Source organism: Trachurus japonicus, chromosome 8 (assembly GCF_045865225.1).
Source record: "Trachurus japonicus isolate A0001 chromosome 8, Traja_1.0".
NCBI lineage: Eukaryota > Metazoa > Chordata > Actinopteri > Carangiformes > Carangidae > Trachurus > Trachurus japonicus.
The window spans coordinates 27714560-27742499 of NC_140914.1; the positions used below are offsets into that span (position 1 = coordinate 27714560).

Below are 27940 nucleotides of genomic sequence, written 5' to 3' on the forward strand. Positions count from 1 at the left end.
TTACATTATTGGCTTTATTACATTTAAAGCTGTTATTACGTTATTGGCCGTTATTACGTTTTTGGTTGCTACAGTACATCTACAAACAGAGCAAAACACAGCAGCAAATACACAGATGTACCTGCTTGTGTTCACTGAAGGAGACGCGTTCTGTCGACCAACACAGGTGTAACTAATAACACTAATTGCTGCATTGCAGTAATAACTGGCACAGAGCCACAATCAAGGCTGTTAGTCGCACCTGTGCATCGATCTGTCAGTAGTAAGAGCAATACAATAGCTACAGTACAATACAATAGTATTGGTGTGTTACTCGGAGATTGGAATTCTGAGCTGGGAATGACGTCAAGTTGACCACATCCCATTCACAAACTGGTAGGCTACAACCCTTTTGTTAGCAATTGTTGTTGTTAGCACTGTTAGCTAATGCTAGCCGATAAAACACACTACTATTGTGTGTGAACGCGACATGATAACATGTCTAGTACTGATAATAATAATCATGTGGCTTGATATTTACATTATTCCTCAGCTAAAAAGAAAAGAGAATTTTATATCAAATCTGTACCATATCTAATTGAAACAAAGGATTGAACAGAAGAACACAGTTCAGAACCTGCTAAAGTCTTTCCCACTTTTAACACTGGTACAACCAAGTTTTTCAGATGGTTACACAAGCAGATACTTGTGTAGAAAAATGTTAAATTATCTGAAAACCAAAGTGAGCGAGTGACAGAGAGAGACATTTGCAGTAGCCTATCACTGCAGCTGTGGTCTTGACTGGTCTTCAGAAAAAAAAATCAGCGTCTAGCTCAACCGAAGAGACAGTAAAAATGTAGTTGATCTGAGACAACACAAAATGTGGTCTCAAGATGGCTCTGGAGTACTACAACACTAGTTTCTGGGTTGGAATTCTGACTTCAGGTTGTGTCTGATTGACGTAGCTGGCTGGAAACTTGGAAAATAAAAGTTCTGAGTTCCAATGAAACACCGTATCGTCATAAAATTGTGATTTTAATCCTTATAGTGAAGGTAACCATTGTTACAGGTATATAGCGTATTGTGTTCGAGTTGGTCCGCTGTACTTAAAACATTTAAATTTGAATTTGAATTTATTTATTCATGATAGCCCCTTGAGATGAATCATCTCATTTTCGATGGGTTCCTTCCACAAAAAGATACAATGATACAATTTACCACATTGTTATTCAGTACGCAACTACCATCAGTTTTTAGGCGATCAAGAAGACACTTCAATACCTTTGAGGATACTAGCTGCAGCATAGCCTACATGTTCTCTGTTTTTGTTTATCTCAACGTATACTACATGTGCCGTTTTGGTTTCCTGCAGCAGAGGCCTTTGACTTTGCTTGATACAAACTGTATTTTATGTGCCACTTTTTAAGTGTTGTAGTGCAGGTTTGAAAGCATGGCCACTGATATCAATGTTCACTTCACTGACAATTTTAGGTAGGCTAGGAGATCAAAAAGCACTCCTGAAAAATTGGTTACACACCCAAAATAACTCCAAAGCCAAAAATGGCCACAGCAGATTATAATGTGTGATTAATGGTCCGTAGCCTATAATAATAATAGAAAACACTGCCCACTCTGGAACATCTCTACCTCATAACAATGCTGCTCTACGAGCCCAGGTATTTTTAACCACTGGGTTTTCCTGTCTTTTCAAACATATATTATTATGTAAGTTTTTTATACTCTTTGATGAAGTGCCTCTAAATAACACCCAGTTATATCAAATTATATCTGACAGAGAAGCTTCATCGCTCCACTGAAGAGTCGCGGCCGCGTGTGCCCTGAAACCTTCTTCATTTATCACCATCCTCAGCCGCGGACTGCTGAGAAATTACTTAGTGTGATTTATTTCACTGAGAGGGAGTTGGCCCTTATATGCAAGTTATTAATTTTATCACGTGCTTAAGAAAGGGCTGATTACAGATATTGAACGTGTGTCAGGTGCCAGGCAGGAACTGGTCAAAGGGCTGAGAGTGGTTCCTGTCATTCGGAGCCTTGTTTGTGCTTAATTATGTTTATTCATGTTATTCTATAAATTCCAAAACACAGCTCAAGGTTTGACAATGCACACAGAGCTGATACATTTAACTGCAGAGCTCGGCTCATATTTCACTCACTTGGATGGAAATGTAATTGCAGTGAAGCAAATTCGTTTGGCATTGATTTCCCTGATATTCCGTGGCAAGTTCCCAAAGCTGAGCTGAGCTGAGCTGAGGATCTGAGACGCTTCACTGTAAGTGGCTAAGATTGAAAGTTTGTTTTTATCTCAGTTATTTCCTAATAGTGAAGAAGTTGAGTGTTCATGTTTGCTTTTATAATGGATGTGCTTTCCAACTTGTGCATTTGGCCAGGGGCGGAGCTTCACAGGGGGATCGAGGGGCTGGGGGGGCAGTACTCTCCGAGCCCGGGATCCACAGAGGCCCATTACTGTGACGAGTATTTTTTTTCTGGCTTTTATGCCTTTATTTTGACAGATAGCTGGAAAGAGACAGGAATTGCGGAGAGTGGGGGGGGAATGCCACGGTCCGATGCCTGCGCTACCGAGTGAGCTATACGACTCTGTTTGAGGAAGCAGGCCCCACCTGCTGTGCTATTGAACAGAACCACTGATCGTCATTGCTTTGAATTGTGTTTCAACAATGTAGTAAAGCTTTATTGGGACTATAGGGTCCTCAACACGCCTGAAAATTAAAACCCAACCCAGCCCAACCCATGGGTGTTGAAGCACGAATTTGACACCCACCAGCATTAATTCTCAACACAACTTTTTTTTTAAAGACTGGCGATGCTCTGGTCTAGAAAGGATTGTGCATCACCAGTGTTATGAGTCTGGTGGAACTCAGGCAAAGCAGGCTGCATTTTGTCTGCTGCATGATGGGGTGTCAGAAATGGGATAGTCTAGTCACACTGCAGTGATTTAATCAGTCTTCAAACGCAACCTCCAAAGGATGCAACTCTTGAATTGAGAGTCAGGCAAAGTTGCAGGGTTACAATGAATCAGCTGGTAAAATACATGAGGAAATGAATCTTTAGCTATCAAGCCTCACAGAGTTTTGAATTTGAATTTGAATTTATTAATTCAGGATAGCCCCTTGAGATGAATCATCTCAGCTCAGAGAAAGAGCATTCCACAAGTTAGATGGTTAGATTCCCTAGAGGTCTCACCACAAGTCTTTAAATGTGTATGTGGGACAGACAGTGGATTAAACTCTGAGAGAGTGAGCAATAGAAATAGAGATAAAGCAGATCAGAGGTTTGATGTTGTAGTTGCTCTCTGTTTAAAGTGAGAACTTTGAACTGTATCCTGAACATAAGATGGAGCTAAGGATAGAGGCCTAGTGGGGGTATGCTGGATTTCGTATACATGATCCAGGGCAGATTTACCAAGGGAGGAGAAAAGTGCATTACTATAATGAATATGGGAGTGAGTGTGGAAAATATGAGCGTGGAAAAACATGCACCTGGTTGAAAATAACCCTTAAATTATGCAGGATGGACTGAGAGGCAATGGAGAAAATTCTAATAGGCTATTTTGCTTGATAAGGGAAACAGACTTTTCTGGAACAACACTCAGAACGTCTTTGAAACTGAAATGTCTGAGTTAAAAGACACAAAACTGTGAGAACTGAGGAGTTGGGTGACAGTGTGACCCATTCTTCAGCAGAACCATATATTTATAGATTAGGCAGCGGACCCATCATCGATTGCCAGTGCAGACATCCCCGCAGGATGAATAATTCAAAGAGAGATGCTTGGAACCAGAGGAATATGTAGAGCGAGTTGCATCGAGTGACCGCAGCGTTCTCCTGCCACTCCCTGTTGCTGCAGTTTCACACAGCACACTGACGAATGGGAGGAGGCACTTTCTGAATAATAATGAAAGAGGTGAGAGATTTGTTACGCGCTCAAAAGAAGGAGGTGATACAGAGTTTTAAAATGATGATGGGCCACCAGAGAAATTTTGCTGCAGATAACGACATTTGCTGAGGTGAGGTGGCGCATTGAACTACATTGATTTCACATGAAGCTCTGGGACAGACATATGTCTCAAAACAAGCAAATGTAACTGAATGAAGAGTCAATGTCAGGCAATGTCAGTGATGTCCATTGAAGGGGCTGTTTGTGCATTGAGCTGTTGCATAGTCAACATTAACATTAACAGCCGTGTAGAGGAAACGTTGCAAGTTCAGCATCAAACATAATTTCTTCCACATTCCCACAACAGCTGTGTCGAGAGGTGGAAAGCAACACGTAGGCCTACTACTGAGGTTAGCAGGTAACAACTTATAATAATAAAAGCATTTAACTTACTTAAAGGGATAGTTCAACATTTTGGCAAATTGGCCCATCATCCCTATAGTCTTAAGAGTAGGTTTGTTACCTTTAATTGTCGGTGCAAGCTTTTTTTTAGAAAGGCGGAGCAGAGCCGCGAGCTGCTCAGAGCTACACTATGGAGGCTAGTGGGATTTCTTGGTTTCCCTCATCAAACTAATCAAATACAGAGTCCAGCAACTCCAAAATGCTCTGGTGGGCAAGTTATGACCTGCACATTCACCACGCTATGAGATTTTGCATGAATTTACCTCAAAAACAACTCTGTTTCATAACATTACATTATTATCTCATAGCGTGGTGAATGTGCAGGTCACAACTTTTCCACCATTTTGAGTTTGATGAGGGAAACCAAGAAATTCTGTGTTCTTATATCAGCTATCCAGACAGAGCAGAAAAGGTGACTGAAGCTGAGTTGTTTTAGTTAGTCAAAGAAACTTTGATCAGCTGCAGACAAACTGCAGCAGTACACCTAAAGACAAGAGAAACTGTTTCTTAAATACAGTTTTTTCATTATTGAGGAACAAAGGTTGGAATCAACCAAGCAATAAAAAGAGACAGCAAGTGGGAGGGACTTTTTTTTAATTGGGCTGAATTGACTTATTATTATTGTCACAGGACAGTCAATGTTATGAGGTCCTGATGATGATGATTATGGGGAAAAGGAACATATTTCTGCCATAGAAATGACTGGTGTGTTTAAATGTTTTGATTAATGATGTAATCTCTGGTCTTTTATAGGTTTGGGTTCTTCTGCCCCAAGATTTAAGAAATAGTTCAACTATCACTGTAGTTAGCCAGGCTAGCTGTTTTGTGCCAAGCTAAATGAAACTCATCTACTCTAAGCTAGATGGATTTCGCCTTGGTTAATCTTTTTTATCCCTTGGGGGCAAATTGTTGCACAGACAGCAGTAAATACATTTTGTTGATGAAAGTTATCACATGCACCACTCTACACTCAAACTATTTACCCCAACGATAAAGAGCTATAGAAAGCCAGTGGTAGCAGGGGCAGCTTTTGATTCTATTCTAGACACAATAAAGCTGGGCCCAGATGGAAACAGCACGCACACACATGAATATGACAGGTTAAGCTAAGCTAATAGGCTGCATGCTCCAGCTACATATTGCAGATGCAGACATGTGAAAGTGGCACCAATCTTTTAATCTAACTTAACCAGATAGCCATAGAGTGTATTTCCCAAAATGTCACACTATTTCTTAAATACTTGAATTTCAGGCCAAGCATTCACGGCACATGAGAAAAAAAAACCCTCCCATAAAGATATTTCATCTGGAGTTGCACAGCTGGTGTTGAACCAGTGTGTATCCCTCTTCTGGTCCTCACGAGGCAGCTTAGAGCTTCCTCGAGGCGAAAGGTAGACACGGCTCTGCCCACAAACTAGAGCAGGAGAGAAAATATACAAGACAGCTGATGTTAACATGTGTTTCCTATGACGTTGTTCCACTACCTGTGATGTTCTGTCTGTTTGAGCATGCCAGCTAACGCAAACCTGATCCAGCCCTAACAGAACTAACAGCAGGAGAAACATAAAGCAGTAACAGGACTCAGAGAAATTCAGTCAAATTCCTCTAACAAATACGGGATTTTATAATGTTTGATTGGCTGTAATGAAATCACACATCACGGAAAAAGGTCCCAGTATTCCCATTATGGTGACCTTGATTTCATCCCCGTCCCCCCTTCCATCCATTGACAGTAAACATTCACCCATCAGATCATAAAACCAGCAGGTTCTTTCCTCTGCATCCATGTCTCTTACCACAATAAGACACTGACACTTTGTCTCTAATGTGGGAAAGATGATCAGCACTGTATGTTTGGCATGGCACTCTGCATATGGTTCACATCATCATACCACTACCAGATATGGGGTGTGACTTGGAAATGTGTCAATATGGCAGTTAGAAATGAAACAACATTTAAAAAAAAAAAATGTAATGCACTCTAAGCAACCCCCAGCTCTGGCTTGCATGCACGTCACCATCCCAACTTGCAACTTGAATGCACCTTTCTTCAGCCACCACAGCTTCGCACCTCAGCCCCAGCAGCCTGCTGCTCTAATATCCCCCCCCCCCCCCCCCTCTCTGTCTCAAATACTGTCTTCTGTCCTTCCTCTCTGCTTGCCTACGCTGGCGCCCACAAGGTCGTAATATTTTTCAAGGTATGTATGGATACACACTTGTTAAACTCTCAAATCGAGCTGCCATCTTCCTCATCATGACTATATCTGCTCTAGCGTGCTGTCTGTCTGTGGCTCTCTCGCCGGAGAGTTGGTGGTATAGAAGATGTGCGTTACTGCTTTCAGCCCCCCTGCCTGCTGCAGGCTGGATAGCTGGCTAGCACCTACCGGAGTCAGGCAACCATATACACATAGCGGCAAACCCTAGAGTGTCTGGCGCCATTGCAACCCAATGCCTGAGCTGCAATGTCAAAGCTGGTGTCATAATGCTGACTGAATGGAAATGCTAACTCATTAGCTTCCATCAATCAACTCCCTTGTCGTACTACTACAACTTGCACAGAACATGTAGCATCTGAAGCCCTGAACAAAATGGATTGGTTCCAGTAGGAGCTCACCATTTTGATTCAGGTGGCAGGTAGTCTGATGCCAAGGTAACCTAGTGAGGTAGATTGGTATTCTGGCACATTAGTCACTAAGGTCTTACAGGTGAGATGAAGATTGAGATTTTCAACAGATTTTGTATTTGTACCACTTGTAGGCAACAAGTGAAGCAATGAGTTATAACAAACTGTGGCCAACGTGGAGTCGCACAGTTACAACGGATTCCATGATACTCCAACAATTAAGGAGGGACACATCATCATCATGCTACTAAAACAAGCTGAGACATGATCACCTGACTTTTCCACTGGCACCACCATGACGTCATTTTAAGAAAAAATGCTTCCTTGGTTCTTAAACTCATCATGAATTCAATTGGTGATCCCCTTGAATTAATCTGGCAACATTGTCCAGGTGTTTGTGAACCATGTGTGCAAAATTCCCATCAGCCACAGCTGTATTTTAAGAAACATTGTCAATGGAGATGGTGAACATAGCTGCTAAACATAAGCATCTTCTCTTCGCTGCTTTGGGCATGTTAGCTGTTAGCATGCTGTTGTCTGGGAATTTATTGTATGTCAGTGTAGCATTCATCAGGCTAACCAGGAAGTGGGTATAGACAGAACAACTCTGGTCAGCAGTAGCATAATGGAGGTGAACATGTGTTTGGGAGCACAACAAGGTCGTGGTATAGAGAACCAAGATGGAGGCTTCAGTTTGTATCCGGCCCTGTCTTAGAGGAAATATTAGGTAATAAGACATCAGCTACAGAGTCAGTCAAGAAAGTTTTTGGGTTCCTGTTAAATAATGATGACTACTTGAGCTTGGAGGTTAATTCTTGACCTTGTAAACGGTTGTCTTATCTTATGTCAGAGGTCTATTTTGGAAATTGTACCATATTGAATCTCATGGTCTCTATCGGTGAATGGTGTTAGCTCAGTTGTGATCTCATGACCTTGCACTTCAGTGGCCTTAATCTTTTTTTCGGGCTCTTCACTGACTCAACAATTTGGTTAAATGGTGTCTATGGACTGTGGGTCCTTTGCCACGGTGACAGAAAATAAGTGAACACATGAACACCCAGGTTTACTCCTACTACTATTACTTCAGAGTTGAAAGAGCTGCCATCTCTAGAATTAAATTTCTTGGGTAGAAAAGCATTTGAATGACTGACCTTCAGAAACTATTTCCCAACAAACAACAGTGTCGGGTTTAAAATAAATATTCAATGTTCACTATTTTATAGGTTACCCAGATGCATAGGGCATGTCAGTTTGTATTCTAACTATTTGGTGGCGCCTTGGCTCTTTACTCCTCTCTGGATCGTCCATATTGATTTCTGTGCCACTCTGCTGAAAGAAAACTGCCTCATCTCCATTACCACAAAATGTTTTTTCATCATGTATCACATTTGTTTTCTGTTCCATAGAGAGGGTTGTTTTTCATTCCCCAGTTTGTGGCACACCCACACACACAGAAAATAGTTCTGTTTATAGTCCATAGCAATATTTAAAGATATTTAAGTGATACTACAAACATGTTCCAGGTATCTCCAATGATATTTTGATGAATTAGAGAAATTCTTAAGGAAATTTGACACTCACACTTAAACCTGTGAACTGACAAACACCTCTATGGTGAATGTGTCGACATCTCAACCCATGAGTCCTCAGTTGCCACTAGTCAAACCTTCATTTTGATCTCAGCTTCACACCTAAACCTGTCCTGCATCTTAAGGACCTGACAAACAAGTACTTAGCGCTGATCTTCTCGTACTTTACATTGTTGAATAGATGTAGTATCAAGTAGCCTACTCACCTCTAGGTCTCCTACTGCACTGCAACTTTAGTGTTGTGAATTACTTACTTTTGGTTACTCCAAAATCAGGAGCTATGAATGTGAATCTTTCAACACAGCATTGCAACACATGGTCACAATCAAACTCAAAGCCTCTGTAAGTGTCACTACATTAGGTGTCTCCAGAATACTAGTCTGTTGTACCTGCTGGTGATCTTTTGACCTTTGAGCTTTGCACAGCGTTGCAGAATTTAACAATTTGCATTGTTTTGGTTTTATGAGCTGTAACTTTAATTGTGCCTCATTACCAGAGCTGCTACTGCCCTCTCAAATAAAGCTCTGGTGAATCCAGTATGTGCTACTTGTTGAGCTGGTCAACAGAATTTAATGCATCTCTACAACCACAGCTCTAAATTATAGCCAATTCTGCATTTATTTTATTATATTATAATAGATTTAAAAAATATTATTTTGTTTGAATAGGTATTATTACAGCCATCAGAACAAAATACAAACATCTTAAATTGATTTAGGAATATTATTTAAGTGGACACAAATGGTGGCTCAGTATTAACAGATTTTACCTTTACCTTCTATGTAATTTATCATATTTGATAATGTAGTTTTTTGTGTTTTTGTATTGGCTTTATGGTCCTTGTCCTATTTCAGCTGAGCTGTACAAGATGTTTGATATAAGTATGATAAATAATACTGCCTAGGAATTCAATGACCATGACAAAATCCTCTCTGGGATAATAAATAATATACGACTATAGACAAGGAACGGTCAGAAGTGATATTTATCATGAGTGAGGACCCCTGTAATCCTCCCTGACACGCAGGTCTTGCTCTGTCTCGCCTGTGTCTGGCCAGACTACAGGGTGAAGATGATGTGGGCGCGACGCCAGTACTGCAGTGTTTTCCATCAGTTTGTCTCGCTGCCCCTGCTCTCCCACCTCCCACCTCCACTCTCTTTCAATTTCTACATTGATTCACAGTTGTGCACAGAATATTGGTACTTATGGGTGTAGGTAGCTCTTATATCACCGTTTCAATCCCACTGGATTTTTTTTTCTTTCTTGCTGAAGGTGATTCTTCAGGACACAGTGATTATTCTGATTTATGATTATTTTATATGTGCATTATGATCCTGTGATAGACTGGCAACATGTCCAGGCCAGGCTGTAGGCCTACCCTGCTCTCACCCAATGTCAGCTGGGATTGACTCCTATAAGGATCAGCAGTGTAGCTGATGGATGGATGATTGAGGATTGAAAGATTTGCTGTCCACAACAGGATTTACTTTATATATAGACATAATTAGGGAATAATTACAATTTGGGTAAGTGGTCTCAGACGTTTGGGCCACACTGTATCTACCTGGATCTCACAGATTTTGTCTTTCATCTTTAGCTTTTATCCTGATGAGACAAACTGAGAAGCATTGGGTTTGTGTTCCATTTTGGCAGGAGATGACACTCATAAGTGCTGATCTTAAATTACTGCAAAGCCAGCAGCTTTTACAGTGGTGGATATTTGTTGACATGCCAACTGGTTATTATAGATTAACATTCAGAAACACAGTGACTACAAGAGAAGTGAATATTGAAGAGTTCATTTGCAAAAGCAGATAAGTGCCATTTTGAAAAAAATGAGCTAAGGCTTTGTAATTATTCTTTGCATAGTTTTGTTTTAAATAAAACTTTATTTTTTTGAGATATGTCTGTTTTTTTACATCTCAAAGTCACTCAACTTTGGTTTGACTGATATCACCTTATGAAAATAAAAAATAAAAAATGAAGATTCTAGAATTTTTTTAAAAACGGAGTTATCTGCTTTTGCAAATGAACTCTTCAATAAAGTAGCAAAGAAAAGTAGCATGGTTGCATGATTCCCTGAGATACAGCACATCTGCTGTTACAAGAAATGACAAAAATTATTGAAGTAATTAATGACAGTGTTCAGCTTTTAATTATGACTGAAGCCAGCTGACAGGTCACCAGTTTGTGCTGTAGATATCATTTACCAGAACAGACTCATTGCAACCATCACTTTGACTGTCTTATTATGACAGAAATGTACAGCTAAGTCAATGCTCACCTTTGAAACATACATGACTCAACATGATTTCTGAAGCTATGGATTAAACTGATATAATATTTTGAAACTTGATGTGTTTGATGAGGGAAACCAAGAAATTCCATGAGCCTCCATAGTGTAGCTCTGAGCTCAAAGGACGTTTTACACAGCGTACGGGAGTGAACTGCTGTATTGTTTCAGGGAACACAGAGGAGCCTATCGGTGTCCGGTGTCAGTGTTATGTGTTGTGATACATCATATTTACAGGACGGTCGGTCGGTGGGTGTCTTTACCCACATCGCAGGGACAAAACGACCTAAAACAATTTGCGGTGGAGTAACACTTTGCTGCCTTCGAGGAACGGAGCCATTCCAGTTGTACAGACTGATAAATTGTCAGAGCCTCAGTCTGATTGCTTAATGCAGTTACCATGGTTACCACTCCGTGTGCTCAGGCTGCAGTGATGTGCATTGGAATTCCTCTCTGTGCCGAGCCCCCACGGTTGAGTTTTTTTTTTTTTTTTTTGTATCTTTTCTCCTCTGCGGCGGAGACGGTTGTTCTACAAAGGCTTCTTCAATTCGGGCCGAAAGGAGAGCATGTCAGCGTGTCCACGGTCGACGTGAACGCGAATTGATGCGCTGTCATTCTCCTGATCTGATTTGAAAAATTCATACCTCTCTCTCAGCTGGACTCATTTCCATTTTGATGGAAAATAATCTGACCTTCTTTGAGCATTAGGAGATGCTGAAAGATGAGGAATTACATGAATTTGTCATGGAAAATCTGAATCAGAAGGGATCATAGAGAAGCATGAGCTTTGATGCACAAGTGGTTCAGTGGCTGTTTCATGACCCACATGAGTGAGATCAAACTGAATAGTTTGGCCTTTTCTTATTGGTTTTATTTAGACTATTCCAAAACATTATTGCCAATCTGTCTGTCTCTAACCATCTGGTGGTGATCAGAGCACTCATAAAGCTACCAGTCATATCACATCTTGGCGTTGTGATTTCCTTTGGTAACACTAACAGGTTGCCTGTTTCTATTCTTCACAAGCTTTGAAATGAAAGATGTGATTCAGTTTTCGGTTCTCCGGGAAGTTGTTCACTGTCTTTCTGGCAAACTGCACAATTAAGAATATTCCCTCAATGTAAAGCGATTATCTGGGCTGTGAGAAATAAAGAAAATGAATGTAAATGAAGAAAATATAAAAATTCTACTTTAATCTTACGTTAACAATCTCCACCCACATCCACACACCACCTCACATCAAGATGTTCACCTGTCTAATTATAGCCTGTAGGTGAAGCCCCGATGAGTCATCCCTCTTGTTAACTAGACCTCTGGTTGAATTAGATGCAGAGGAGGAGGAAGTGGCATTAATTTGAAGATGCTATAAGTTCCTGTCTTTACCTACAGAAGAACTGTCATTATTAGATCATTGATAATTGGAACTTGGAAGTTACTGCTATCAATTCATGGCTAGTACCCTCTAAAGGAGTCAATGATTAATCTAATTGTGACATATGAATATATAAATAAATCAATGAAAAGTTTTGGCCTTTAACAGCTACCTCTATATTCAAACAAACTCTTTGGTGGAACGGCTTATAGACGACATCAGACAAAGTCAAACCAAACCAAACCAAACCAAACCTTTATCTGCAATGAGAGTGGGAATGAAGATGTGCCATTGCTGTTATAGGTAAATTAGTTGCCTCTTTAAGTGCAGTATGTAGAGTTAAAATCCTGCAAAGGTTTCTGGATTTACCTCGTTGATTGTCGGTTTAAAGGGGAATTTAGTTTTGCAAACCAGGTGCAGTGGCGTGCACAGACTTTTTGAAGGGCAGGGGCGAAAAGAAAAAAAAGGGCACATACTGTACAGCGCGTCCTCGCCACTGAAGAGGGCACTTTAGCACGCGTTTTGGCTCCTAAAAGGACACTTCAATGCACGTTTTGGCTCCCAAGAGGGCACTTTAGAGGACACTTTTTCAACAATTGGGCCACCACCCTGTGCACACCACTGCCCAGGTGTACAGACAGCAGGTGTTACAAGAGTTCACTGTATGAATGAAGTTGTGTAAGGTCTTCTGTGGCTCCTGTAGAGCTGTGGGGGAGTCCTTGAAATGATGAGTCACTGTAGACTGTGTCTGTACAACAAGTCTGAAAATGTAAAAAGGAAAAAAAAAAAACCTATGCATTCAAAATGAGTGAGTTTCTGAGCCTGCAGCCTGCTGCACACCTCTGTACCACAAAACATAATGGGACTGTCACAGTGTCACTTAACTGTTCATGACGAATCTCAGAGGTTCAACGATCATAGTACAAACATAACATTGTTAGGTTTTCTGCACCGCAGTGCTCAAAGTGGGTTTTTATTGAAACATTTTCTTTCTAACGTGATGTTTCACAATCCCAGAGTTGATGTTTGATGAACCATCTTTCAACAAATACACCATCTACTAGAATGTATCAGTCATTTTCAATATCTTGTAAACATCATTCTTCTCCTCCAACCTCCCTCCTCCTCCTCTGCCTCTCTCCTCACAGACCATGCAAGCGGCGCGATGCCCGACAGATGAGCTGTCGCTGACTAATTGTGCCGTGGTGAGCGAGAAGGATCTGCAGTCAGGACAGTGAGTAGTCATTATGGCCCATCCATCGTTAGGTTTGTCAATACAGGCTCACGTACGTGGGCATCGCTCATTTCCCCATCTGTTTCAACACCCATGCATCTACCTGCCCACTTCATCGGCCATCATTCATCTAGATTAGAAGGTCGCAGTCAATAGCAGATGATATAAGGCTTTCAGCATGTGATTATTATTACTTTGCATTGTAATAGTGATCATTAAAACTGCATGGAAATACTGTAAAACACAGTGTCCCTCCCAACACGAGAAATAAAGTAGAACTGACACTGGGCAACAAAATGGCAAAAATACTTTGTAATTGAATTTAAAGGGATAGTTCAACATTTTGGCAAATTGGCCCATTGATATAATCCCTATAGTTTTAGGAGTAGGTTTGTTACCTTTAATTCCTGCTCAGAGCTACGCTACGGAGGCTAATGGAATTTCTTGGTTTTCCTTATCAAACTCATCAAATACACAATCCAACAATCACCACACTATGAGATAATAACAGAACGTTACGAGACGGACCTGTTTTTGAGGTAAATTCATGCAAAGCCGCTGACGCATGTTCCTGTGGGGGCAGTTTTTCGGCAAGCAGTCTCTGCATTTACCTCTAAAACAACTCTGTCTCGTAACGGTCTGTTATTATCTCATAGTGTGGTGAATGTGCAGGTCGCAACTTGTCCATGAGAGAATTTTGGAGTTGTTGGATTGTGTATTTGATGTGTTTGATGAGGGAAACCAAGAAATTCCATTAGCCTCCGTAGCGTAGCTCTGAGCAGCTTGCGGCTCTGCGCTGCCATTCTAAAAATAGCTTGCACCGACAATTAAAGGTAACGAACCTACTCCTTAAACTACAGGGATTATAGAAATGGGCCAATTTGCCAAAATGTTGAACTATCCCTTTAAAAACAACCCATATGTGCTTTTTGACCATATCTCTGATCACTAAAACTGCAAACATGGTTACATTGGAGTTAGGGTTACATGTATAATTAAGTGTACATCCCTTGTGTACTCAGGGTAATTGAAACACAGCACAGAAATGGCAACACCAATGAAATCTACTCAGAATATGCAATAACAGAATATGAATTTATCAGCTATATCTTGCATAAAAATGCAGACCATGAATATTATAAAAATGGGTTTGATTATTACATTACAGTTTCACTCTAAATCAAAGGTTATTATCCATAAAAAGCAAAAACCCGACATATTATTCCACCTTGTACAGAGGTCTGTAATTATGTGCTCCACACTTTCATTCTTCATTCTTCATTCAAACAGACATGGCTTCCATGTGGATGGCCTAACAAGGAAAATGCTTTAATGCAGCTCTGATAATAACAGTTAATCTCAGTGATTAAGCAGGGCGTTACACATGTCGTCATTTTCAATCTGGAGTCAGTAAAGTGAAATAAAAGGTTCAACAATGCATTGTGCTGCAGTATGATAAACATTCAGACGCTTCAAATCTCTTCGTGTTGCTATTGTGTGTGCTGAAGCAGGAGCAGGAGAAAAACCATCTCAATCACCAGTGCTTTTAATCTCAGATACATTTGATTAACATTGATTTCCTAAAGATTACCCAGTATGAAGACAAGTAAACTGTAAACCTGCTTTAAAGTATAGAAGCCATCAGACACGACTCAAAAATAAATGTGTCATCACAGTTTACTGCCATGGCAACTGCAGCCTTGTCTTTATCAGTCAGTGCCACTTAACAGAGGAGTTGGTCTTACACTGCTGCCAATAGTTTCCACACCTGGGACTAGGTTTTCACTGGTCATTTAACCTTTTTAAAGTATTATTATAATTTCTTGTATTAAATTATTGCATCACGTGATAATCCACTAAACTATTAGCTTCTCTACCATCAGGAAACATCACTCTTTAAAATGAAGCTATCAGTAATATTTACCATATATAATACTGAAAAATAATGTGTTCTGCAGCATCGACATTTACTAATTAAAATCTCTTTCGACTAAACTCATAATAAAGTCTTTTGTTGAGTGTTGTAAGACAGAGATGCTGGTATCCTAGTAACCATCACCATTACAATGGATCAGTAATGTCTCTATGAAACTGTGCACAGTCTATGCACGATACTTTCCACTACAGCCACTGATGTACATACTGTATAGTATATTTTATTTTCTACAGCATTTAATTTATATCTACCATATTTATCTTAGGTGAGAGAGAAATGACTTTTCCATTCTTCTGCATGTCTCAGACATACAGAGAACTGACAATAAAAACCTTTGTATCTTGAATCTTGAATCTTGAATGCTGGAGTACAGTAACACATATCAGTGCTGAAGGGATTAAACCTGCACTAATCAAAAAATACAATACAACTATGAAGGATGATGGAGACATGTCCAGTCAATTTTATAGTCTGTATGAAAATGACATGTAACAATCATCTGTCTCCGTCCTCTGCAGACACGTGACTGTGAAGACGACGCCCAACCACAAGTTTGTGTTTACAGTCAAGACCCACCACACCGTGGCACCTGGGAGCATCGCCTTCAGCCTGCCACAGGTACACTTACGCAAACTCACACACACACACACACACTGATGGCTCAATGCTCAGTCTTTCCTAATATTTCTCTCCGTTATCTCTCTTGTAGAGGAAATGGGCCGGCCTCTCCATTGGCCAGGAGGTGGAAGGTATGATATCCTGTATTTGACGGCTGCATCAGATAATTAACTAAAGAGGAAATCATAGTCCTGTCGCTGGGATCGATTGGTCATTGGGCTACACCCCATTAGTTACTACAGAAACACCTGTCAGACTGTCACTTTCCTCACAACACATATTCATTTTGCTGGGAGAACAGTTCCCAAGATTTACCAACTAGTAATTGTCTGTTATTTTGAAAACAATATCTTCGGGCAGATGCAGACAAAAGCAGGTTTTTATTCCTGTGTGGCAGCCATTGATTTTGTGAACTGAAATTATAAACGTCACTGATGGAAGAGCTGTAGCCAGCTAGCTGATCTGAGATAATATTAGCTCCATGAGCTCCTTTTAATGTTTCCAGCTGACTTATATTAAGAAGCTTGTAAATTAGTCATGCACTTAATGAGTACATACACATTGTGCTCAAAGCAATAACTCAAAGCTGATGATTTATAAGGAGGACAATATCATAGAGATAAAGGAGAAGACTTAAAGCCCCAGTGTGTAACTTATTTGGCTTATTATTTCATTAGCAAAAATCAAATACTGCTTTCATAAAAACGTATTTCACTCGCATACAAATGAAAGCTTTCTCGTACCTTAGAATGAGTTGTTACAAGTCGTTACAAATACAGTACATAAGTGGGCGACGCACCGAACCTTGGCTGCCATGTTGCATCGCCATTTTTTACGTTCAGTGGCAGCGTGACCGTAGGTAACCACGGAAACTCACCGGAGCTGTCGGCTCGGGGAGAAAGTTTTCCAGGTAGCGCCTGTTAAAACTGTCACCGCTGTGTAGTGTGAGGACGGCCGTCAGCAAACCAACCAATGTCATTTTACTCGAAGAGAGAAAGACGTGGGTCAGGTTAAATAATATGACATCACCATGACAACATATTGTCATGCCTGTATTGTTTTGCCTTGTGCGGTCCCATGAAGGAAGATTAGAGGACATACATACTCGGACATAGATAAGGTATGATCAGCTGTAACAACGGCGCTGCTAAAAAAAAGACGTGGGTGGCTGTGCTCTCAAGCCGGCTCTGCTGTCCCTCTCTCTTCAGCCTGGTGTTTGGCTCCACTTTGTATAACAACAATTCAACATTGTAAGATCTAGCTGCTAATGCTGCTTAACTAGCACCGTGTGTGCTTTATAACCGCAGAAAAAAACAAAAACAACCACGTCGATTATCCTCAAGGGGCACAAGCACAGACACTCAATAGTGCGTTTGAGCCAGGTTGGTCCGCTTTCACGTACCATATTCAAAGATGGCGATGCAACATGGCAGCCTCCAGTGGGTGCACCCACCGCCACCTATGTATTTGTAAACAACTTATTCTGAGCTACGAGACAGCTTTCATTTGTATGCAGTTGTGATTAGACTTCGGTAAATACGTATTTATGAAAGCAATATTTTATTTTTGCTAATAAAAAGCCAAATAAGCTACATAGGCTACTGTCCCTTTAAATATCATGTTAAAACCTTAACATTTTGGTTTGTATTTTTAAATAGCGTGTTTTCCCACCATAAAAATAGGTTAGAAGTTGGTTTATTGTTAATAATACACTACATTTTGATTTTTTTCTTCCTGAAATAATATACAGTATAAACTACTGTAGAGATAAACACATCTTGAAATAGAAACAGGCTAAAATCTGAATTCAAACGCTTTCATACTGAGTTGAGCTCTTGTTGCTGCAGTCTCTTCAGTGTGTGAAGGGCTTTTTACATGGATACTCATGATTTCAACAGGAAGCTCTGACTGGACGGATCAGTAACTGTTAGCATGCTGCCTCCTGCTGGAGCAAACATGTCTGAACCTAAATCCCCACCAGTTCATGATCACCTACCATCCTGAAATCAGCTGATACTGTTGAAAGACTGATTTTTATTCTACTTCTTCCATCTGTTACAAATAATCACTACTGCTCCAGTCCAAGAGGTTGTGTTCACTCACTGAGCTTTGTTCAGTTGTTTTTTTAATCCTCTCCTATTGTGATAACACACAACAAGCCTCTTTGTTGTAAAAGACAAACCCATGTCTGTCCTGTCCCCTCAGTATCCAACTACAACTTCGACAAGTCCAAGCAGTGCATTGGCGCCATGACAATCGAGATTGACTTCCTGCAAAAGAAGAGCACCGACTCCTCTCCCTATGACTCAGACAGGATGGCCGCCGAGTTCATCCAGCAGTTCAACAACCAGGCCTTCTCTGTCACCCAGCAGGTTGGTATTCATACACACACACACAGCTTTGTTGTTACTCTGTAGGATTTTTTTTTTTTTTTTTGTAATCCTTCTGTTTCTCTGTCTTCCAGCTCGTGTTTAGTTTCTGCGACAAGCTCTTCGGCTTGATGGTGAAGGACATGGAGGCGATGGATGCCAGCATCCTCAAGGGAGAGCCGGCCTCTGGAAAGAAACAGAAGGTACATGAGCTTCACACTGAGATTCATCATCAAATGTGTCACTCCTCTCAAGCCTTCGATGTGGGTCATGGTCATGTTGGACTGGGAACGGGATCCAATTCACCTTTGATATGAATCTCACTTGGATTGATTTCTGCCACCTGTGGGATTTTATTGATTGTTCTGGACACACACACGATTAAACACTAATTAATACAGTACATTAACGACAGAGAGACGCAGTTTAGGCCTAATTGCTTTTGGGAAATGGCGCAGACTGGTGCTGTTCTATAAATCAGGACAAAGGTGTCTGACATATTGTGAAATTATATCATATATCTCACACACTGCTGCAGTTTAACAGCCTCTAGTAGAATAATCCTTTTTTAATTGAGTATAATCTTGATCCTTTCACGCTACAAAATAGAGAAATTATTTGTATCTCTGAATACAAATATGATGTGTTCAATGTGTTCTTGACCCCATTCAGAAATGATGAAAAAAAAACACACAAACATGACTGAGAAGTCAAGTTAAGCTCCATTAGGAAATCAATGAAATACATAAACGTGTATATGAGTAAAAGTGAGAGAGCATTAACATGAATGTGCTTCAAACATGAAACTACCAAAAACTATGAGAAATGTCTTTCAACAGAGTAATACATACAATAATAGACAGTAATTATTAAAGGAATAGTTCACCAAATAATTAAATTCAGTCATTAGTGACTCACCCTCATGCTGATGAATACTCCGGGGTATGGAGTACAATCATGGACGGGGAAAAGACAAAGAGATGAGCTGATAAATAATCTGTGATCACATTATTATCATATTTGTAATACTAACAGTCATTATCATGAAGTATCCAATCATGTATGTTGTAAATTACATCTGTCTCTGTATTTGTGATTTCACTCTGCGTGTATTTTGGCCTCAGGGGCCACTGTACGTTAATGTTCTGAATGATTTGTATCAAATGAGTTTTATTAGGGGCTGAGTGAGGTTTTTCTTGATATATTCATACATCAAGTGACTAACACATTTGCCCATGTGTATCCTGCTGTGATGAGTTAAATTAGGGGAGCTAATGAATGAGTGTAAATAAATCATGTCACTGTGTTTTCTCTGACAGATCGACAATGGACTGATGGTCGGCAACAGCCAGGTGGTTTTTGAGAAGGCAGAGAGTTCTTCCCTCACACTCGTCGGTACGTTCCCTCTCTCTCCACACAGGAAACCTGACTGACGCCAGAATCTGGATTTTACTAGAAGTTAAAAATCAACGTCATAACCAGATTAAGCATTAATTTGTAAATGCAGAGTGGAGGTAAAACAGATCCACCTCAGGACTGAGTGAGGAAAGCAGTGGAGCCATCAACCACAAATCCTTTTTTCTATGTGCTCCACAAGATGGCAGTAAGAGGACGTCACAATTTCCTCTCACAGCTCCATGTTTCTGAGAAGAGTTAAACCTCTGGCCTGTTCCCCCCCTACATACAGTACATCAGAACTTAAAGACAAAAGACAGATTACCTGCAGAAACTCACTCTGTCCTCCTGTAGTCAGTGGGTTTAGGTTAAAGTCCCCTAAAGAGACATTTTAAAATGTGTAAAAATGGTCTGCTATGACTATTTTTCATGAATATCCATGAGTATGCAAATGCGGGAAAACGGAGGAGCGATGTCACAATGCGAGGTTTACACCAGGATTCGAACCCAAGTCTCCCTTATTCAAGGCGGCAACTATACCTCACGGTTATTATGATATTATTCCTGAACATCTAGCTGTGCAAGTAGATCACATCACAGTGAACAACAAATGAGATGCAAAACAAATTTAACGGGATTGGTTGCTAGGGATTATGACGTATTAATCCCGACTGTTTGCTGAAAAACTGAATCCAACCTTTTCAGACTCTGGCTTTGAAACTGCATTTTCAAATCTAAAATACTCAGTTGTGGCTGCATTAGCAACTTTGCTGCTGAAATGTCTTGTAGCAGAACACAAACACTACATTGACATGTTAATAATTTCAAAAAGTCTATTTTTTGGTTTAGGGGGACTTTAAGTCATTGTCCTGTGTATTTCACCAGGTAAGGCAAAGACCAAGGAGGCGAGACAGACAATCATCAACCCAGACTGGAACTTTGAGAAGATGGGAATCGGAGGTCTGGACAAGGAATTCTCTGACATTTTCCGCAGAGCCTTTGCTTCCCGAGTCTTCCCTCCTGACATCGTGGAACAGATGGGTGAGAAACCCGTCTCTATCCTCACTGACTGCTGTCACATTCCAACTACTGTACGCTGCCCTCAATTTTTCACCAACCTTTTATTGGATGATGAGCCAATTTGTCTCTGTATTAAATGTATTCATGGACTTTAACATTTTTTTTAAAAGTGTAAAATATGGGACCTTTATACTATTTGAATTATAATTGTCATAAAAAAATGTATTTTATAGATCAGACACTATTTGGATTACTTCTCCTTGCATATAGTTTTAGTTGTATAATGTTATACCGTGCAGTAGCAAAATCTAATATGCAATAAAACCATGGAGGAAACACACACACACACACACACACACACACACACACAAACAATAACATATTTTCATTGGTTTTATGATTCATTTTTTTAATCCAGCTTCTTCTCCCTCTGGCTCTGAACACATAAAACTATTTTATAACATTCATTTATCTTTATTTTCTCTTCGTACTGTTTTTTTTTTTTTGCTCTGCCCTCTGACTTGCTCCTTCTTTATGTCTTCCATCCATCCTTTCTAATTCATCCTGCTCTCCTATACTTCCTTTCTTCCAGGCTGTAAGCACGTGAAGGGCATCCTGCTCTTCGGACCCCCAGGTTGTGGTAAAACACTGATGGCCAGGCAGATCGGAAAGATGCTCAACTCTCGTGAGCCGAAGATCGTCAACGGTCCAGAGATCCTCAACAAGTACGTGGGAGAGTCTGAGGCCAACATCCGCAAACTGTTCGCCGAGGCAGAGGATGAGCAGAAGAGGGTAAGGGAAGCTCACTCACTCACTTCTACTGCCATCTATGGTGTTCAGGTCAATTTTGACCCGTGTTTTAAATCAGCTGTAAAATACACTAAAAACATTTTTTTCATCCAATTTGTTTCTCATCTCTTGGTGACATTGTTAGGCTTCCTTATCCATGAACATATTGGTTTTAATATTTTTTGGTGTGGGTCTCTGGGCCTTTTTTTTGGCTTGGCTTCAATTGAACCTTCCTCTTGTCAGCTTTCTGCTACCATTTATGGTGTTAGGGTCAGTTTTGACCCGAGTCTTAAATCAGCTGTAAAACACACTATAACAATTATTTATCATTCCATTTGTTTCTCATCTCTTGGTTATGTTGTTAGGCTCCTTATCCATGAAAAGGTTGGTGTTGCACTTATGATTTCAGTTTGAACTCTCATTATTGTGCTTATTGTAATAACCGGGTCAAAATTGACCCTAACACCACAAATGTCATAATTTTAACCAGAGAATTTTATAATTTCGTGGAAAAAAATTTTTGTTTGTTTTTTGTTTAAATTGAGGTTCCTGACAAAGTCAAAAAGCCTTGATGCTATAAACAAATTTATGTGGTACTTGTATGCAAACGGGTCACAGGTGACCTGAACACCAGAGAAAGGTTAAATATCAGTTAATGTAATAATAATAATAATAATAATAATAATGAAAAAAAAAAAAAAATTCATCATTTTAAAATGCTACCTGTCTCCAGCTGGGAGCCAACAGCGGCCTGCACATCATCATCTTTGATGAGCTGGACGCCATCTGCAAGCAGAGAGGTACGGGCGCCAGCAGCACGGGCGTGCACGACACCGTGGTCAACCAGCTTCTGTCTAAGATCGACGGCGTGGAGCAGCTCAACAACATCCTGGTCATCGGTGAGCAGCATCACATCCACTGTTGGTTGTAGGCAGCAAAGCCTGATATATAGAGGGAGGAGTCCAGAGGACCTGACAGTGGACATGACAGGAAAGAAAGATGTGTCCTGTCCTGGCTGTAGAAGACAAAATATTCTTGTAGGAGTGTCTCATGTATGAGGCCAGTCGTTGGTTTTAAAGAACCTGTTATGATTTTTTGATTTTCAATTCTTATTTGTGGACGTTTTAATCTTTTTCTCAACAATGTCTTATGATTCCTGTATTATATGAAACATTTTATTACATAATCGATTCAGACCTGTGATGTTCTCTATCTGTGATACCTTCAACTGCACCTCTGTATCCCATTGGAGCTTAGTTTCTATTATTGCATACACAGATGTCACTGTGACAGATTCTATCCCATAATTCCTCTTCTTCCCGTCCTCTCTCTCTCTCTCTCTCTCTCTCTTCTCAGGCATGACCAACAGACCTGATCTGATAGACGACGCCCTCATGAGGCCTGGCAGGTTTGAGGTCAAGATGGAAATCAGTGAGTATTTCAACAAAACTCTCTCTCTGTTCAGCTCCCACTTTATTTATTGAGGTAATAATAATAAACTTTATTTATAGAGCACTTATCAAACAAAAGTACAAAGTGCTTAACAGAGAAAAATGAGGATCACAGTTAAAACAAGAGAGTGTTTACACAGACAGTTAAAACAAGAAGATAAAATCACAGAGGATAAAATAACAAAATATAAAATGACAATAAAACTAATAGGGCTGGTTAGAGAAAATAAAGATAAAACAGAGGAAAACAGTTAGTCAGATAAAATCAGGAAAAGCTAAACTAAAGAAATGTGTTTTAAGTAAAGACGTAAAGACGATAAGAATAGAATAGAATGGGAACTTTATGGGCCCTAGTTTCCTAGACCGGGCGAAGTCTAAGTTCAGCGCAGCTTCGCCACGCCAACTAGGCGTGTCCAGGTCCATTTGCTGGACAGCGCAGTCCGACTTAGACCAGCGCAAGCCCGCCCCTCGTCCCTCCCACCGGCGCAAACGGCAAAGGGGGAGGAGAGAGGGCGGGAGGGAGACAGGAGGAGGAGAAGTGGGATTAACACAGCCGATTCGGATCTTCACCAATCAAATGAGCTCCTCTCCTCACCTTTAACTGCGCCGCGGGCGATGCGCACTGCAAGTTTGTCATTTTATACTTTGACATGGACGGAGGAGACAGCGACGCCAGAGGCCGAACCTCTCCCAGGAGGAAACAGCTGTTTTGGTCCGGAGGTCCGAGCTCAGAGTGACCAATAATGAGTTTACTAATATCCTTAATCAGGTTTGATCTGATACACTGAGAACCGGTGCTCAGTGTAAGAAACAACAACTAATAAACTAATAAAGAAACTCACATTTATTCATTTCAATTTATTATTCCCTGTGTAAGACAGATGAGAGGTGTACACTAATCACAACATAAACAAACACCATGCGGGATGAAATCAGCGTAAAGGACGCTCTCTCTCTCTCTCTGTCTCTCTCTCTCTCTGTCCTCCTCTCTTTTTTCTCTGTGATAGAGATGCTGAGTATAGGCTATATACTGACTATCTGATACCGAGGCTGTTGTGGTGGGCTAAGAGAGATGATGATTTGTGTTTTGTTTTTCATTACGGCCGCGTGACGAAGCAGTCGCCCTCTAATAAATTAATAAGTAAATAAATAAATAAAGGGGATCATCAGGGCACAGTGCGTAGTCTCAACACGGCAGCAAAATGCAGTCATCCACCCTGACAGTCCTGCTCTTGGGACATCCACAGCTGCTTTTCAGTGCCAGTTCGTCCCTGCTGTGTTAATTCAGGTGGAGTTTCCATTACATGTGCCGACAGCCTTTGATCTCTGCTTTGATCTGACGTCAGATGTGACGGGACAATCTATATAGATATAAATTCACGTGTTGATTCCATTAGTTGCATTAAATAGTGGTTATTGTGGATATTTATTGCATTGAAATGTGCCTGGAACTGTGTAAATCTGCCTGTGAGGTCTTGGTGACGTGTGTGCACTGCAGGTCAGTCAGCCAAACTTCCACTGCACCTGCTGCGCTCCGCCCTGCGCTGAGAATAGACCTGGTTTGAGGTGGCGAGCTTTCAGCGCAACCTCGGCGGGACATTTTCGCACGAAACTTCCACTGCACCAAGCTGAATCTGTAACACCTCCCCCTGCTGCGCGGCCACGCCTATCTCAGCGCAGCGCGATCTACCAATCTCCCAATCTGACTTTGCGCTAGGCTGCGCTGGTCGAAACTTGCATTAGACCGGCTGCGTTACCTTCCGCCACCTGCGCTGCACCACCAAACTAGGGCCCTATATGTCTGTTCCAAATAAAAACAGAAATTTGTTGTCTTCTATCACAACAGGTAAAAACAGTATACGTCTTTAGTTCCTTTCCACACCTGTTCACCCTTGGCTTCCTGGTCTTCTCACCCCCAGGTCTGCCTGATGAGAAGGGCCGTGTCCAGATCCTGACCATCCACACCAACAAGATGCGGAGCTTCAATCTTCTGGCCGGGGACGTCAATATCAAGGAGCTGGCGACCGAGACCAAGAATTACAGCGGTGCCGAGCTGGAGGGGCTGGTCAGGGCCGCTCAGTCCACCGCCATGAACCGACACATCAAGGTCAGTCAGTGGGCATTTACAGTAATCAAGCTGACAGGTTGTCACTCTCATCCCTCAGGTGAACTAACAGACTCGGAGCAACTGTATACTTCATATTTACACCCAAAAAGCATGATGGGAACTGTGGTGGTAAATTTTCTAAGTTTGAATTTGAATTTATGTAATCAGGATAGCCCCTTGAGATGAATCATCTCATTTTCAAGGGGGTCCTTCCACAAAATGATACAAATAATACAAAGTTATAGTAATACAAAAATAAAAATATATAGTGAAACACATTACAGGGCTTATACAAACACACACACACACACACACACACACACACACACACACACGGGCTCTCCTAAACTCAGCTACAGTAGTCCACAGACAGCCTACAAACTACATTTCTATCACTCACAAATATATATTTACATGTATTATACTTAAAACATTTTTACATTAGTCTTTCTTATTTTCTTTGGTAACATTTTACAATAAGGGTCCCTTAATTAACGTTAGTTAGTACATTATTAAGCATTAAACTAATGTGTTACAGTAATTAATGCTGAGTATGCATACACAATGATAACTAATTACATTATTCAACTTTTATTATTACTTAATCATTTATTAACTAACTTTGAGTAGTAAACATTAATTAACTGCTTACTAATCGTTACTAATAGGCTACGTTAATTAATGTGTTTCCTAATCCTAAGTAATACATAATAATGATTGTTAATATATCTGTAAACAGTTAATTAATGCTTAATAATGTAGCCTACTAACTAATCTTAATTAAGGGACCCTTATTGTAAAGTGTTACCCTCAAAATTAGTTAATAAATTAAGTAATAATAAAAGTTGAATGATGTAATTAGTTATCATTATGTACGCATTACTCAGCATTAATGAACACATTAGTTTATATATTAATGCTTAATAATGTACTAACTAACGTTAATTAAGGGACCCTTATTGTAAAGTGTTACCACTTTGGGTAGTAAATATTAATTATCTGCTTACTAATAGGCTACATTAATTAATGTGTTTCCTAATCCTAGGTAATACATAATAATGATTGTTAATATACAGTATATGTAAACAGTTAATTAATGCTTAATAATGTACTAACTAACGTTAATTAAGGGACCCTTATTGTAAAGTGTTACCAAGTTGACTGAATGGGGGGAGATGTTGATGTCGGTCATGCTTTAGATATACAGAGGGCAGAGACAAGTACTGAACTGTTGTCTCGACGTTGTTGTGAAAAAGCTGTATGTGTCCCCCCCAGGCTACATCCACAGTGGAGGTGGACATGGAGAGGGCAGAGAAGCTGCAGGTCACCAGAGATGACTTCATGGGCTCCCTCAACAACGACATAAAACCTGTACGTACCTGTTTGCTTTGTTCCCAACTGCAGAACGCAGTGTAATTCCATCATACTAACACTTCCTCTTGGTCTTCTCCAGGCGTTTGGTACGAACCAGGAGGACTACGCCAGCTACATCATGAACGGCATCATCAAATGGGGCGACCCCGTCACCCACGTCCTGGATGACGGAGAGCTGCTGGTGCAGCAGACCAAGAACAGCGACCGCACACCCCTGGTGGCCGTGTTGTTGGAGGGTGAGATCTCAGTTTCACCACTCAGCTCTGAAATGTTGTCAATGATTTGTGCTTAATTTCCTTGAAGGGGACATGTTATGGAAATATCACTTTTTGAAGGCTCTTTAACATATATTTAGGTGTTTGTCTTGACTTCCGGCCCAAAAATGTGTGAACTGACAAATAGATCTGTAATTTTCAGGCTCCCTACACTGCAAAAACTCAAAATCTTTCCAAGAATATTTGTCATATTTCTTGTCAAAATGTCTCATTTCTAGTCTTTCCACTTAAAATATGACTCATCACCTAAAAAATAACTTGTTTTTAGATCATTTTCACTTGTTTCAAACAAATTTTCACTTGAAATAAGCAGAAAAATCTGCCAGTGAAAGCAAGTTTTTTTGTGCTTGTAATAAAGAAGAAAAACGTATCAGATTTTTCTACTTATTTCAAGTAAAAAATATGCTTGAAAGAAGTAAAACGTGTCTAACAACAAGCTACTTTTTATGTGATGTGTCTTATTTTAAGTATAATGAGATTTGTTTTGACTAGAAATAAGACAAATATTCTTGGTAAGATTTTGAGTTTTTGCAGTGTAGGTTGAAATCCACATGGTTTTACGAGCTGTTCCCTCAGTTGTCTTCCAGTGATGTAACTAGGTTTTGAATTTGCATAACCCCACCCCTACCTGGGACCGGTAGAAGGGGCGGGGCAAGCAGTGGTTCATTTGCATTTAAAGGGACAGGCACTGAAACTAGCCGTTTTGTACAGGGCTGTTTAGAGAGGATGAAAAGAGTGATGTTTGATCCTTGGGGTATTTTGACCAAAGTATATCACAGACATGTCTTTAAGACACATGAGAACTATTTTAATTTGTGAAAAGGGGGCATAATATGTCTCCTTTAATGATATAGCAGCTGTATGTAGACTAACACAGACACGTGCAGATGGTTACTTGCTCCTCTCCCTTTCTCTCAACACACACACAAACAGGTCCACCCCACAGTGGAAAAACAGCGTTGGCAGCTAAGATTGCAGAGGACTCACAGTTCCCATTCATTAAGATCTGCTCTCCAGACAAGATGATTGGACACTCAGAGATCTCCAAGTGCCAGGCAATCAAAAAGGTAAGTGCTGTGACAGGGTTTTAACCCTCCCAGTACGTTCACAACAAAGCCTTCTGGAGCTCTTTTATTTG

At 40.5% G+C, this 27940-nt stretch overlaps 1 protein-coding gene across 7 annotated transcripts in view; it reads left to right on the forward strand.

The window, feature by feature from the left end:
• nsfa (N-ethylmaleimide-sensitive factor a) overlaps positions 1–27940 on the forward strand; it is a 59073-nt gene that overhangs the window by 19515 nt on the left and 11618 nt on the right. For 2 of the 7 annotated variants that reach the window (XM_085785066.1, XM_085785064.1), the window contains exons 2-16: positions 6537–6554; positions 13383–13468; positions 15923–16022; positions 16114–16153; positions 18228–18394; positions 18487–18603; positions 19717–19786; positions 20672–20827; positions 21399–21598; positions 22329–22494; positions 22952–23026; positions 24966–25153; positions 26429–26524; positions 26607–26763; positions 27736–27869. In XM_085785066.1, coding sequence (XP_085641192.1) covers positions 6537–6554; positions 13383–13468; positions 15923–16022; positions 16114–16153; positions 18228–18394; positions 18487–18603; positions 19717–19786; positions 20672–20827; positions 21399–21598; positions 22329–22494; positions 22952–23026; positions 24966–25153; positions 26429–26524; positions 26607–26763; positions 27736–27869 — 1770 coding nt within the window. Of the gene's footprint in view, positions 1–6536; positions 6555–13382; positions 13469–15922; positions 16023–16113; positions 16154–18227; positions 18395–18486; positions 18604–19710; positions 19787–20671; positions 20828–21398; positions 21599–22328; positions 22495–22951; positions 23027–24965; positions 25154–26428; positions 26525–26606; positions 26764–27735; positions 27870–27940 lie in introns of all 7 variants that reach the window. The other 5 variants (XM_085785067.1, XM_085785065.1, XM_085785070.1 and 2 more) reach the window with 3 other exon arrangements.